This window comes from Drosophila hydei, unplaced genomic scaffold (assembly GCF_003285905.1).
Source record: "Drosophila hydei strain 15085-1641.00,03,60 unplaced genomic scaffold, DhydRS2 tig00000001-arrow-pilon, whole genome shotgun sequence".
NCBI classification, from domain to species: Eukaryota; Metazoa; Arthropoda; class Insecta; order Diptera; family Drosophilidae; genus Drosophila; species Drosophila hydei.
In genome coordinates, this window is record NW_022045643.1 from 5,137,259 (window position 1) to 5,152,182 (window position 14,924).

General features: G+C 32.8%; 6 protein-coding genes across 11 annotated transcripts; 4 read left to right on the forward strand and 2 right to left on the reverse strand.

The window, feature by feature from the left end:
• Positions 1-158: 158 nt before the first annotated feature.
• On the forward strand, positions 159-4,732 carry LOC111605621 (protein ABHD18). Of its 5 annotated transcripts, none has more exons than XM_023324271.1 (8): positions 167-217; positions 1,778-2,017; positions 2,641-2,908; positions 2,973-3,085; positions 3,161-3,299; positions 3,455-3,544; positions 3,801-4,092; positions 4,164-4,227. In XM_023324271.1, exons 2-8 carry the CDS (start codon positions 1,926-1,928, stop codon positions 4,166-4,168), a joined length of 999 nt encoding a protein of 332 aa, XP_023180039.1. In that variant the 5' UTR covers positions 167-217; positions 1,778-1,925; the 3' UTR covers positions 4,169-4,227. The 5 variants fall into 5 exon arrangements, with proteins under 5 accessions (XP_023180038.1, XP_023180039.1, XP_023180036.1 ...); XM_023324268.2 differs by adding an exon at positions 4,558-4,732 and having other exon boundaries at positions 171-217; positions 3,801-4,501; XM_023324270.2 differs by lacking the exon at positions 1,778-2,017 and adding an exon at positions 4,558-4,732 and having other exon boundaries at positions 159-217; positions 3,801-4,501.
• Positions 289-1,505, reverse strand: LOC111605623. Its single transcript, XM_023324275.2, has 4 exons — positions 1,378-1,505; positions 895-1,100; positions 560-827; positions 289-496 (listed from the first exon to the last, which is right to left on the reverse strand). Exons 1-4 carry the CDS (start codon positions 1,439-1,441, stop codon positions 309-311), a joined length of 726 nt encoding a protein of 241 aa, XP_023180043.2. The 5' UTR covers positions 1,442-1,505; the 3' UTR covers positions 289-308.
• Positions 4,733-4,788: 56 nt separating the features above from the next.
• LOC111605620 (huntingtin-interacting protein 1) lies at positions 4,789-13,652 on the reverse strand. 2 transcript variants are annotated; one of them, XM_023324266.2, is made up of 10 exons: positions 13,637-13,652; positions 9,319-9,411; positions 8,246-8,667; positions 7,437-8,188; positions 7,268-7,377; positions 6,674-7,207; positions 6,399-6,611; positions 5,899-6,334; positions 5,438-5,839; positions 4,789-5,343 (listed from the first exon to the last, which is right to left on the reverse strand). In XM_023324266.2, the coding sequence occupies exons 1-10, from the start codon at positions 13,637-13,639 to the stop codon at positions 4,856-4,858; spliced, it is 3,453 nt and encodes a 1,150-aa protein (XP_023180034.2). In that variant the 5' UTR covers positions 13,640-13,652; the 3' UTR covers positions 4,789-4,855. The 2 variants fall into 2 exon arrangements, with proteins under 2 accessions (XP_023180034.2, XP_023180035.2); XM_023324267.2 differs by lacking the exon at positions 13,637-13,652 and having other exon boundaries at positions 9,319-9,535.
• On the forward strand, positions 10,297-11,612 carry LOC111605624 (flightin). The gene is made up of 4 exons (XM_023324276.2): positions 10,297-10,366; positions 10,854-11,114; positions 11,188-11,343; positions 11,428-11,612. Exons 2-4 carry the CDS (start codon positions 10,858-10,860, stop codon positions 11,561-11,563), a joined length of 549 nt encoding a protein of 182 aa, XP_023180044.1. The 5' UTR covers positions 10,297-10,366; positions 10,854-10,857; the 3' UTR covers positions 11,564-11,612.
• Positions 12,570-13,719, forward strand: LOC111605622 (N-acylneuraminate cytidylyltransferase A). Its single transcript, XM_023324274.2, has 5 exons — positions 12,570-12,659; positions 12,829-13,019; positions 13,087-13,291; positions 13,341-13,508; positions 13,574-13,719. Exons 1-5 carry the CDS (start codon positions 12,583-12,585, stop codon positions 13,668-13,670), a joined length of 738 nt encoding a protein of 245 aa, XP_023180042.2. The 5' UTR covers positions 12,570-12,582; the 3' UTR covers positions 13,671-13,719.
• Positions 13,720-13,804: 85 nt separating this feature from the next.
• Positions 13,805-14,616, forward strand: LOC111605663 (growth arrest and DNA damage-inducible proteins-interacting protein 1). Its single transcript, XM_023324326.2, has one exon. The coding sequence runs from the start codon at positions 13,876-13,878 to the stop codon at positions 14,569-14,571; it is 696 nt and encodes a 231-aa protein (XP_023180094.1). The 5' UTR covers positions 13,805-13,875; the 3' UTR covers positions 14,572-14,616.
• Positions 14,617-14,924: the final 308 nt, after the last annotated feature.

The following is a 14,924-nucleotide window of genomic DNA, read 5'->3' on the forward strand; positions in this document are numbered from 1 at the left end:
GTAAAAATAGTATTTTTATTATTGAGTCTTAAGGCTAGTACGCTGGTTCAGCAATATTTTTTTAATATGTGACGAGCATATTTATCGAATAAATATCGGATACAGACTGCTCTGCAAATTTAAGCGGTCTGCTTTTATTTGTTTCCTAAGTACGTTACTAAATTATAATATAAATGAATATTACCTTAATACAATCGGATGCAAGCTATCGTCATAGGTATGTTTAGATTATATAATTGTATGCAAAATGAATAACAATTCAGATATTTCAAAAACATTCTTCTTTGGTAATAAAGCATTTATTATTATTAATCACTATCATTGTCATTTAAAATTGCTGACATAACCTCTGCTAATTCCTCCGCTTTGTTTAATATTTCGTCTCGCGTTAAACGTGTATCACTGCGCAAATTTTGCGCTGTAATTAACAGTTTTTCAAAATCATTCAGCTCGTTTTCCAATTGTTCGGCACTGTTTGATTGTTTGCGATTCGAAGCTAAAAATTACAAAATTAATAATAATAAAAAAATTTTATATACAAAATATATGCATAACTCACAGGAAGATGGTTTTGTTTTTATGTTGGACCACACAAAGTTTTCTAAGCCTTCTACGATTTCTGAATATTTTTGTGGCTCTGAATCTTCCTCTCCGCCCTCTTCTTTAAGTGTTATAATATCAAAAGCCACATTCGCATTTTCTTTCAGTTCCTCATATGTTAATTGATTTGGCTTATCCAAAAATGCTGTCGTTATTAAAAATCCCAACTCGATTTTGTTTGATATTAAAAAGTCGTTCATGGCCGACAGACTGTTTATGAAAGTTCTCTGAAATTTTTAAGAAAAAGTTAACTCAAATAAATTCATATTTATTTATTTTAATAATTGTACTTACGTCGAATGGATCAAAGTAGACAATTAAAGCTTCTATTGTGTTTTTTAATTCATTGGGAACTCTATCGAACTTCCCATCGAAAGGTAATAAATATATACTTGTAGTGTAATATTTAGTTCTAATATCACATTTAAAATGATTTATAGCTACAGATTCGTAAGTTATTGGTGTTATTAATTTAGGTTGCTTCATTTCAGTTAATATATCTGAAAATATAAATTAAAATAGAAATTACTGATAATAATTACAATAACATTTTGTTATAATAATACAGTTTTGTTAACTAAGTAGGGAAGCGAACCGGCATATTCAATATTACTACCAGCTGATTTGTATTTAATATCGATTAAAATTATTCACTTTTTAGTTTGCTATCACTGACACTGCATACTATAAAGGCGTATTTTGATATTTGCTATTCCTCAAAGCTTTCTGTGTTGTGGACTACAATATATTTCCACATGCTTAAGAGATATAACATACTTTCAACCACTTCCATTGCAGAAAGTTTTCCGTAAGATAAAATCAATACACATGGATTCATCATAAGTTTGGTTTCCCTTAATAATAATGCAATTGTAAACACGACAACTTATTCAACTCTTAGTAATGCCGAAAACCCAATAGTTTTTTTTATCGAACCAGTTTTCATGCATATATAAAAGGTTATCGGCAAAACCAGTGTCAGTATTTAATAAAGAAATCGAACTTATTATTTTGATATATTTTTTATTAAATATTTTAACATTTTAAGTAAATCCATCATGAAATGAATTGTAATATAATAAAATAACAAGTTATTATTTTTATTTTTAATATATTAAAATTTATTCGATAATCATTTGCTATTGTCATGCTAACACCCGAAAATTGTTTTATAAAGGCATATCGATATATTTGTGAATGTTCATTGGTGTGGTTCGCAAAATGGTTCTATTTATCAAATGATGCGAACTATTGAAACAAATTAGGCACCTTAGTCGGGTGCAGTAAAGCCTCCCACCGTTTTGACAACTATTTTATAGAAAAACATGCCTCCCAGCAAACTTGACAGTCTCTATCGACGAATGCTTATTACAAGATTTTTTGAAAAGGGATGGGGAAAGCCTGAAAACTTACATAGGTAAGTAAACGAACTGTAAGTCAAATATAAACATATCAGTTCATATGAGTTTATGGTCTGTTCAGTCCATATGTATCTATGTATTGTTGTTATTCCTTTGCATCCTTTACGTAATAAGTCAAATCAATTAACGATTTATTGATACGAACTAATTCAATAGCAAACGCATTGATTGTGGTGCCCTCAACACTTCAAAGAAGTATTTAACATATTTGGAAGCCTGTATATGCTCACTGCAAACTTTTTAAAGTAGAATAAAACTTGCTACAGGCGTGACCGTATCGATAAACTTGGAAATCGGTTTGATATTCCCAGCCAATCGTAACTTTAATTATGGGTGTTCCCCTAGTGAGTTAGCTTTGGAGAACCACAAGAAATTGTCTTGGATACATTTGAATAAGCAATGGTTTGGAAGATTATTTCAAAAAGAAACTTGTACCTCGGTCATAAGAATAATCCACTTAATTTATTTTGCTCTAGATAAGGACAGTGATTAAAAAATATGGCTTGATAACTTTATATTGTTGGTATTTTTGACTTAATTAATAAGCTAATCTAACTAACTGTTTAATCAATTTTCTGTAAACATTCGTACCACTAATTGAGTTGTTATTTATTTTCAGAGTATTTCAATTCCGAAAAATAATTTCATGCAGGGAAACATGTTTTAAACTCGTACCACGTGACTATCCAGTGGAGATAACAAAAAAGAAGAGATATTCTGATTCGACTCTAATAGAAGGCAATTTTACAACACCTCTCGAACTGCATATGCCAGGAGTCGTTCCAGAAGCAGCGCAGCAGGCTTACTTTCAGTTGTTATTGCCAAACAAGTGGAATAATGAACAGCATAAGCCAATATGCATCCATTTAGCTGGCACTGGGGATCATGTGAGTATATTGAATAAATCAACAATCTTTAAGCAAAGTATCAAATTCGAAAAACTAATTTCAGTTTTTTTGGCGACGCAGAAACTTTATTGCTAAACCTTTACTGAAAGACGCAAATATTGGATCAATTATACTAGAAAATCCATTTTACGGACTGCGGAAGCCTGATGATCAAATGTAAATGTATTTACCGTGAACCTATCCTATAAAGCCTATAAATCATTATCATTTCATCTATTTTTCTTATTACAGTCGATCAAATTTGCATAATGTTTCGGACATTTTTGTTATGGGCGGTTGCCTAATACTCGAATGTCTTGTTTTATTGCATTGGTGTGAACGAAATGGATTTGGTCCACTGGGAATCACTGGGTTATCAATGGGAGGTCATGTAAGTAAAACCCTCAAACAAATGAAAGATGTTTGCACTATAAATTGTTAATCTAATAGAGGTGTAAAGAATATACTAATTCTATAAATTAAATTCACCATAAAATGTATTAATATACCTTCTGTAATTAAATACTTTAATGTGTATATTTTTAGATGGCATCTTTAGCAGCTACGAACTGGCCGAAGCCTTTAGTTCTTGTCCCCTGTTTGTCTTGGTCTACTGCATCTGCTGTTTTCACCACTGTATGTAATACAAAAAAGATGTATTTCAAATACATCATACTTTCTGATATCCATGCTTCGAGCTTTTACGGTTGGTGTTATGTTAAAATGTTTTTATAAATGGGCGCTAAAGAAAAAGGTTGCATAGCCTCCACTTAAGCTGGATGCTTTGTCTAACAAATCTAATTTGAAATTACTAAACTAATAATACCCTTAAACACAATTATTAATGTCAACTAATTTATATATATACTTTTATCTTTATATATTGTACCAGGGAGTTATGAGTCAATCTATTAATTGGGACATGCTGGAGACGCAGTATTATTCTGATGGCCAATATAGAGAACGTCTATCAAAAATGGTTACCATCGTTGACGATGCTTTCACAGCTGGTCAAAATTTTATACAAAATTTTAATAGATCACTACATGAGCTAAAAGAAGATATTGATGATACCAGAAAAATTCAGTCCCTCCAATGTGAGACGCACAACAATTCGGTAGAGGATGGGAATGACTCCATATTTTTATCTAAAGCGCTCGAACACAACCAAGTGGATCCGAATAGTATGCCTGCGCCATTAAAGGATATGCTCGATAAAAATGTATCATGTAATTCTAATTTAACTCTAATACAGCCTGACACAGTCGAGCGATCGGCACTGACGAAACTAATGCAATTTATATTGCCTACGTCCTCGCAGAGTAAAAGCAGGAAAATCGATATCACCAAGACAAATTGGTGGGAGAGGGAGGCATTGCAATTTATGAGAGGAATGATGGACGAGTGTACGCATTTAAAGAACTTCTCCATACCCTTCGACACGTCTTTAATCATAGCAGTCTGTGCAAGGGACGATGCGTACGTACCTCGAGATGGCTGCTCAAATCTCGAGGACATTTGGCCAGGGGCCGAAGTAAGGTATTTAGATGCTGGTCATGTAAGCGCCTATGTGTTGCACCAAAAATTGTTTCGGTAAATAATATTTGAGATAATGTATCTATATCTTCTAATATATATATTTCTTACAGATCATGTATTATTGAGGCCTTTGATAGAGCTAAAAAAGTGTACGGCAAAGCTAACTACAAAGACTTATCAACTGCTTTTAAATAAAAATGTAAAAAAAGGAAGAAAACATCTAAGGTGATTTTGATTCAAAATGTTTGTAGGCAATATTAGCTAAAATCTGATTCGGAATGTGCCTATAAGTTGGATATAGAATAATCATATGCCAATTTATTTAATATAAACAACTGAATACAAAATTAGTATATTTAAGTAAATAAATGATCAATATAGTAACAAATGTATATTGTTGGGCTACGCTTAGTACTCTGTTTTCTGGTAATGCTCTTTGCGGAAAGCCGACAACTTTAAACGCTGACTCTGCAGAGATTGTTCTAGTTCTAATACTTTTACTTGAATTTCCATTTCCATAGTCTTAAGTTGGGATGGTGTTAGTGTACGTAAATCATTATCTTGCTGTTGTTCCTGTCGTGCATTGCCATCCTTTACAGTGGCTACCACGACTCCCGTTGCCTTGGTCACATTACGCGAGGCGTTGGTCAAGTTAACCAAATTTTCACTATTGCGATTTGCTTTCACCTTGCTTGCAATGACCAGTTGCACGGTGCAGGCTGCAATTTCTTGAGCAGCAACAATTAACTCAAAGTTCTGGCCTGATTCACTGTTAACGGCATTATTGGCAGCATCGACAAGATAATTTGCAGCTTTGGCTACGCTCTTTGAGGCCGAAATCAAACCATCTGACCATTGGCTGTTGCGCTTATAGAATTCATTGGCAGTCGCATTACCTGAAAGGTTCATGAAATTTGATATTAAAGAAGAATTTACCCCTTATATATATATATATATATATATATATATATATATATATATATAACTAACCTTTTTGGGAAGAAACTATTTCCTGTTGCAGCACACGTGATTTTAGAATTAATACTTTTATGCACTCCATTAGGCCTGTACAAGCCTCTAAGATTTTCTCATTTACTTCGAGTTTGATTTGGTTGTCGTTCTCCCGGGACTTGGAGAGTAAGTTTATTATTTTAGAAGCAGCCTCTTCGATAGCGGCATCCATCTCCTTAAGCTCTATTTCAATTAGCTTATCAAGATCGACGCTCTTCTCAAAGTTATTCAATATGCCTTGCACCAGCTCATTCAAGCCACTTAAATTCATTTGTATTTTCTTCGAAAGAGAGTCAAATTGTTTATTTTTATCATCATCTTCAACAGATTCGATTAGCTGCAGTAGGTCTGGCCATATGGAGCGCACTTTGTTTAAAACATCTAGATACAAAGGAAAAGCTATTAATACGAGTATTTATGAATTGGAAATAAAGACTCACCTTGTCCCTTTTCTATTTCCGTTGTAGTTGTATAAATTATATCACATTGTTCGTATAGCTCTATAAAATAATATCCTAAATGTAAAATGTCATGTATCTTAGCAACGCAATCATTAATTGGCATTTGAGCGGAAGTTCCCAAATTGTTAAGCAATGCCTCGATTTGCGAGGATAATTTTGGTACAAATTCCAATGGTTGCTGAGCTCCTTCATTCAATTTGGAAACACATAGATCTTTCACAGTCTGTAACGTTAATTTTCTCATTGCCAGCAATTTATCTTCACATTGTTTGTTTGATACTGTAATGGAATCCACTTTGGTTAATGCTTGAACTAAATCATTTTCGAGTTGACTTTGTTTTTCTTTCATATCCAATGACAATTTATTTGATATGACTTTTTCGTCCTTTAGCAGAGTTATACTTGCTTCCAGCTCCTATATAAAAAAATGATTATAGTTATGATATATAGTTTCCGTGAATAAAAAATGTATTTCTTACTTTCAATTCGATTTCCTTTTGCTTAAGTTTCAGATCAGTTTCATCCATGGTTGCACGTAAAGCTTGAGCATCTCGTTGAAAAGTTTCTTGTAGCTGTTTGTGCTCAGTTGAAAGTTGCAAGTATTTGTCTTCAGACTTTTGAAGGCTTTCGGTAAATTCCTTATTTTTAATATTCAATAAGCTTTCAGCTTCTGCAAGTTTTGATTCTTTTTCCTATAAAAAAATTATTATAGTTATGATATATAGGTCCAGTGAATAAAAAATGTATTTCTTACTTTCAATTCGATTTCCTTTTGCTTAAGCTTCAGATCAGTTTCATCCATGGCTGCACGTAAATCTTGAGCATCTCGTTGAAGAGTTTCTTGTAGCTGTTTGTGCTCAGTTGAAAGTTGCAAGTATTTGTCTTCAGACTTTTGAAGGCTTTCGGTAAATTCCTTATTTTTAATATTCAATAAGCTTTCAGCTTCTGCAAGTTTTGATTCTTTTTCTTGCAAAACTAATTTAACATTGTCAAGCTCAATATTTGTATCTTTTAAAATATTTACCTTTGAATATAAATCAAGATTTTCATTTTCCTTTTCATATATTCTAGCCTCATATTTAGTTTCTAACTCTTTGCCACTCGCTTCAAGTCTTGATATTTCAACCTTAAGCTCTTCGATTTGCTCCAAGAGCTTAACATTATTTGCTTTATCGCATTCTATAGTCTCGTTGTTTTTTAACAATTCGTTGTTAAGCTCTTTTATTTGCAACAATAATTCTGAATTATGTTGCTTTTCTTTGTTTAAAGATTTGGAATGATCGCTGTGCTGTAATTAAGGTATATTTTTATATTTTCAATTAAATAAATCATTATCATAAAATCTTACTTGTCGTAGTAAATTGATGTGCTCATCTCTTATTTGGGTATACATCATTTTTAACTTATTGAACTTTTCGGATGATAACTTCTGTTTTTCTTCCTCTTCGACTACCTTTTCTGTAAGTGATAAAATTGTTATTTCTTGAATTTGTCTATCGTTCGTAATTGTTACTTACGACTTATAATATGATTATTGGTCAATTGCAGTTCCAGATCATCTTTTTCCATGCGCATATTCGCACACATTTCTTTGACTGAAGCCAAATCGTTGCATAACGAAGTATTACTCCTTTGTAGGTCCAGAACATCTTGTTTATAACTCTGCTCCAAACCCTCATAATTATGTTTCCACTCGTCTAGCTTGGCTCTCAGTTGGATAATCATATCGCTTTTATCTTCCAAAATATTTTCCAAGACATTTATACGTTCATTTAAGATTTGATCTTGTTGAACATGATTCGTATTGTCTTCAACATTGGAAAAGTTAGTATCTATAAGATCATCAACAACGGGATCTGGTTCTGATGGGACAAGTACAACAGGTGGCACATAGCTACCAAAATCTACCTGCGACTTAAAGTTCGGACTCTGATCGGGCAACTGTGGGACCGTTATGAGGTCATTAAAGTATTGTAAAGGTCTCACATTATTATAAAACAACTTCAGTTTGGCAAAGATGCCAGCGAATCTTTCTCTATGACCGTAAAGCACATCGTTAGGTAATTTTTCGTGTAACTTAAACATAATTCGAACACTAATGTCATACAAAGGATTTGAATCTTGTATAAGGGTTATCATTGGCGCCAATCTACATTGGCCTGGCTGTGTCATCGATGATATCCTATAGGTATTTATGGATGAAAATATAGCCACTTGCAGCGCAATGATATCTTCTAAATAGTCAAAGATCTCCACGCACAATTGAAAGCTAAAAGAAATAAGTGTATAAAAAAATATAAACGTAAAGATTAATAATAGTACGTACCAGTAATTTAAATCCTTATCCGAAGCTTTTAATATTTCAGAAAATGGTATTATCAGGTTTCCTGGATAGAATCGATTCTTGTCGTGAAAGTTAAGCTTAGTTACCAGGAGCTTGCTATACGCCTTAATACAATAGCCGATGTCATCGTGCAGATGACCCCAAGACTTGCCAATTTCCAAAATCATTTTCTGATGCTTCTGCGATTGCTGAAGAGCACACCTGTGCGCTTCTCTCAACACCCTGTGTAATAGATGACAAAACTTCCAGGCCGTAAATCTATTCTCCATTATTGGTTGTCGTGTTATAAACGACCAAAACGTTTGCGCCTCCTTTGATCTGTGTATTATGATGATAATCGAACGAGCATGCTTCGATTTTAGCGGAGCTTCCATACCCTTAAGCGCTTTGTGTACACTCACATTCTGTAATTAAATATAGTAGTAAAAGTATGAAGATGAGTGTAACAGTTGTTTGTTGGACAGGTGTACAAGTTTTTATAGTGGGCTTTTGTTGTCATTTAATATGTTAATCACGATCCATGAATCAAGTTAACATCTGTGCGCCAGCAAAAAAGTTGAATGAAATTTTTATAACCTTCTCGTATTACTATGAAACTCTGCACCTCTACTACTACGGCTACTACTACTACGTTTTATAGAGTTATTATCTTTTTATATACATAGTACTATCTATAGGATTAACATATTTTATTGCCTACTTAACAAAAAACCCACTATTAGAAAGTGCCATGGGTAGGCAGCTGCATTACATAGATAATGATTTCAATTAGAGTCAGGTGAAATTATGGTTTAAAGTCATTGCACCATAACCGAAGCAAAAACATAAGTAACATGAGAGTATGCAGGTCATAAATATGAATGTGTGTGTGTGATATGTTTATGTGCATATGTGATTCCACTTCAAATTGCCCTACATTCGCTTACTATGATCAGCTATTATAGTTTCATACTTATATATAATTATGCACTCATACATACAAAATTGTGGGCAATACTTAATGCATTTACATATTGTTTGCTTTTTTAACTAATGCTGTGGCGATTTGTACGTACCAAGTGAATAAAGTCCTTTTCCGCGTGAGTTGCCATTGCTAGGTGTTTAACAATTAAATTTGCGTATTGTGCAGACAGGCGATCTGAATCACACTATGATTCATGTGTGTGTATATGTGTATATCGAAAAACAAAATACATTTGAAACATTAGTAATCTTATCAAAGGGAGTACTTATTTATACTTGTTTATACAAGCGTATATCTATATACATATGTGTGCGTGAGAGTAAGTGTGTGTACATAAACAATAATTCGTGTTTTCATATCGATATTTCCGATAATTTCTCAAATTTATTATGATAAATTGTGACTAGTATTTTTTGCAGACCAAAGAAACCATTCAAAGTGATGGCCGTTTTTGCAACGGTGGAATGAACTGAAGGCTGAAAAAATACTGAATGTGTGTGGACGTGCACTTTTTTTAATTTAATCGGTTTTAATACAATTTTTTAATTTATATATACTGTTGTTTTATCTAGATCGTGAAAGTTGCATTAGTTTCTAGAATCCTGTATCTTTAAGAATTTTGCATAAATTTAAGAAAAAGACATGGCAAAACATTCAAAAAGTAAACTTAAGTTCTAATTTTGGCTCAAGCTAAAACTCCAAATATGAAAACTTCAGAAAGGGACTCTTATCATAAGCTAAAGTTATATTATTGAATGCAAAGAAAAATAATTATAAGTTCACTTAATAAAAATGAAAAACATTCATTAAAAATTTAGTTTTGTATCCTACCTTACAAATGAAGAAGTCTAATTAGGATGGTTTAGCTTTTCTATTTTTTATTTTACATTATAGTTTTCTCTAAAGAAGATCGAATACCGATTGTTATGAATATTCAAATTGCTTCCATCTCTATGATACGTTTTCGAGGATAGGTGTTAATAGTGGCGCAAGCTATTTTATTTTTGTAGCTTTTGCTCACACATTATATATGGCTTCTTGTTTTATCTTGAAAGCTCACTGAATTGCACTTGCATGAACAAGAAAATTTATTTGGTTAGTCTTTTTAATTTAACTCCAATATAAACACTATATCACAGGTATTTTACACCTCTTAAAAAATGAATAAAACTAAGGAAACAGAACTTTCAGTTAGAATATTATAAATTAAAGTCCTTGATATAATTGAATTTTCTATTTTTACCATGAGAAGGATTTTTGATATTTGATATAGTTATCTAACAGCTATGCTATACTATAAATTCAAATGATTGTGAATGCGTATACGAATTGTTTCATTTAAAGTATTTTTATCTCTTAGCATTTCTCTCAATGTCCTAAATATTTACTTAAAGAACAATTTATTGACAAATTGATAGTGGGATAGACTTTGTTTGAATAGATACATATATGTTTAAGATTACGACGACAATGATTTGTGTTCTTAATTGGAAGATATATATAGAACTTAACCTAAAAATGCTTCGACATTTTATAGCTAAATTAGGCTAAACCATTGATAGGTCAAATAACTTTATTTATTATATTCGGCCTTAGATTTATTTGGTTTTTTGTTATTGTAATCAGTAAAATGGGGGACGAAGAAGATCCTTGGGGTTTCGATGATGGCGGTGATGCTGAAGCAACTGTACAGCCTGGTTCTACAGATCCTGTACCATCAAAACCAGAAAGTGTGAAATCTGAGCCAAGATCCGAAGCAGGCCCCCAGGCAGTAGATGTGCCGGGGGAAGAAATTGCTGCCGAGCCCGAAGAATTGAAGGCGCCTCCACCACCACCAGAAGATGACGGCTACAGGAAACCAGTTCAGCTATACAGGCATTGGGTTAGGTAAGAGTTGCAACTATATAAGTGCAGAAGAAAAGGAAATAATATTCTTATTTGTTTAATTATTACATTAAAGGCCGAAATTTCTGCAGTACAAATATATGTACAACTATAGAACCAATTATTATGATGATGTTATTGATTATCTGGACAAAAAGCAAGTTGGCGTTGCACGGGATATACCTAGGCCCCAGACATGGGCGGAACGTGTCCTGCGCACAAGAGATATCAAGTAAGAATAATACAATTATGTAATCCAATAGATTAGCCTATAGATATTGAAAATGGTTGAACTTTTCTTTATATTGTTTTTCAGTGCAAGCGGTATTGATCACTACTCGCAGTCCACAAAGCGGGATAAGCACTTAATTCAAACATTAGCTGCATCGATCCGAACATACAATTATCATACTAAAGCATATATCAATCAGAAATATGCAAGTGTTCTATAAACTCGAAATATTTGCGAACTTTTCACATATCAAATCGATTAGAATATTTTTATAGGATGTGGATTTAAGAGTTTTGTATATACAATGTACATATTATTTATACATTGAAGAGAAAAACCTATATATATCCCGATTTGTAATCGATATCATGGCATATAAAATTGAAATTTGAAAAGCTTTAGCTAATATAAAACCACGCCCGAAGCCTGTCAATAGATTAAGTTATTTGTATCGTTTATTTTGACGATATATTTGTTTATTTAAAATTTGCTCATGAACCATGAAATATTTAAGTAAGTGATAATTTTACAAGCAAAACAAACGTCTAACACAACAAAATAGAGCAATATAAAATAACTGTGCAATAAATATTTATTTAAAAAAAAGCGAGAATGTTCTAATGTATTTTTATTTCAATATCTTCTAATATTAAGCTTTTTGAATGACCTTCTGAAGGTTACTTAATTGTTAAAAATATAAAAAAGCCTCTTTTTCAAAATAGTAGTAGATGGGAAATAGGAAATAGTGTTTAGTATTTAATATTTGTGCATACTCTTTTCGCTATAGAAAAATAGTACTAAAAAGAGTAGTCAGATATTTATACTGAAGCAACCAGTAATGGCTTAGCATTGTACTACACACACACGTACGCACGCATACTTAATAACGTAAATCTGTGTTTAGGCACATACGTTTCTGTATGTGTTTATTTAATGCACACAAAATGTCAATTACAGCATAACAAAAACGTAATCAACGTTAGAGTGGACCAAACTATATGTGTGAATAAAGTATTAAATTGATTATAGATATTTATTTGCATAGTTAATGATAAAAATCATAATAATACCAGAATTAGTTTTACTATAATTATATATATATATACATATACTATATCGAAATCAGATATTAAAAAAGAAAACTAGGGTCACCTTAATGTTCGTTACTGCAAACATTGCATTCGAATCGTGTCTAAATTTAGTTGTTTCTTTTTACTCAAGTCCATGTGCTATATAATCATGAACGCTCTTCAGTTTTTGTGTTTTACAATTGTGTTACAGTGGGATAATGCACAGGTGGATGCCAATTTGCACTGGTATTGTTTAAAATTATATTTCTGATAAGAAATCAATTACTTATGCAGTTAATACTTTTAATATTAATCTTATACTGTGAATTCATTGGGAAATCAAAGTATACTGGATTTGTTTTTTGAAGAATCTGTTAACTTTCTATAAAATAATAAGAATTATCTCTCTGTGTAGCTCGGCAAATGATTTACATGCATTGATTCTTGCCCGCGGTGGCAGCAAAGGAATTCCATATAAAAATTTGGTTGAAATTAATGGCCTATCATTATTAGCACGCAGTATTATAACCATAAGTAATTCCACTTGTTTCAAGCATATCTGGGTATCCACGGATGATGAGAAAATTGCATTAGAAGCTAAGAAATGTAAGTATTTCAACTATCTAAAAGATCCCTTTTATGTACACTTCTTATAAATCGATTTTTTAAATAGATGGAGCCCTAGTACATATTCGCCCAGAGGAATACGCAAGGGATGAGACATCGTCTATTGAGGCTATCAAAGAATTTTTAGGGGCACATAAAACAATCCAAAACTTTGCATTGTTTCAGTGCACATCAGTTTTTTTAAGAGAAAAATATATTGAGCAAGCGGTTGACAAATTCCAATCACATGATTGCGTATTTTCCGTTAAGAGGTAAGATGTATACGTTATATCTAATATTATCTTAAATGACCCTTTAAAGATCCCATAAGTTGCGTTGGAAATTTGTTGGCGAACAAATTTTGCCAGATAATTTTTATTTGAGGGCCAGGCCCAGGAGGCAAGACTGGAGAGGTGATATAGTTGAAGCAGGCATGTTCTATTTATCAAAAAGAATGCTGGCAATCAAAGGACTTTTACAAAATGAAAAGTAAGTTTCATCTATAGCAAAATAAACATATGATATGCGATAGTATTTTCCCATTCATATTTTAGTTGCGCTGTTGTGGAAATTGCAGCTGAGGACGGTCTTGAAATCGATACATATAGAGACCTTACCATTGCACGTTGTATTATGAATAGCAAATCTTAAGCCTTATACAATTTATTTTTTGATGTATTTTGAAAGTTCAAACTGTGCTCATGTTTAATTAATTTAATTTAAATATTCTTATCGATATATCAAAAACTTGGAGTAGGAACGTGCCGTGTTCCATAGTATTTTTGGTATTTTAATATTAGTCCAGCTCTAGTTTTTTCATATGTTTACAATTTTTAAGAAATAGAATTGGGTCAAAATGAATATTCACAAATTAGGCATTTCCACTGGAAGTGCTATTGGACGTGCGAGATATTTTAGCAGCGTAGCGAAACCAGAGCTGCCGGCATCATTTGTCAAGGATGATGTGGAATATGTGCCTGAGCGGGATAAGTCTGGCTTGCGGCAACAACACAAAAATGTGCTCCACGAAACATTGCCATATAACGAGGCACATTCCTGGATACATTTGACTGAAAAGTATCAAAGAAACATGTATGGTCGCTATGGCTCAAAAAGTAATGTCAATCCACAAATATGCTTCGGTACACTGGCCGAACGAACGAAAGCCCAACAGCGGGAAAGCATTACGCAACCTGAAACTTTGCCGGAATTATTAGAAAAACTTCGCATTCGCAAAGCGGCAAAGCAAGCAGCAATAAATGAGCGGGAGGAGAGCATACAAAAGAAGCTGGAGAAACTAGATCAATGGAAGGCAGAGCTAAACGCAAAGGTGGAAAAACGTAAGGCAGATGCCGCAGCTGCCATTCAGCGCAAAGAGCGATTGATTGAAGAGGTTCGCCGGCATTTCGGATTCAAGGTGGATGTACGCGATGAACGCTTCAAGGAAATGCTCGAACAGAAGGAGAAGGAAGACAAGCGTAAGCAGAAGGAGGCCAAGCGCAAGGTCAAAGAGGAGAAGATGATGGCCAAATTAGTTCAACAAACGAGTTAGTCTAATTGTTCACGATTATATATAAATGTCAAATGACAATGAAAATTTGTTTAAGATTTCTCATTGGTCATATTTCATAATTCATAAAACGTTTCTACATGAATAAGACAGTTTGAATTGAAAAGCTTTAATTCCATTTTATTTTATTTCAATTGTCCAAGTCATTTCTACATAAAATATTGCGTACATGCAAAAAGAAATAGATTATTTTTGTAGACTTTGGTTTAAATTTTGCACAAACGATTTAAGCATATTCAAAATTGGTGTTTTAAACAACTACTTAAATGTAACATTATAAATAAAAACACTATATACAAGGCACTTTTTCCGATAGAGTGAAAAGAATTTAACTG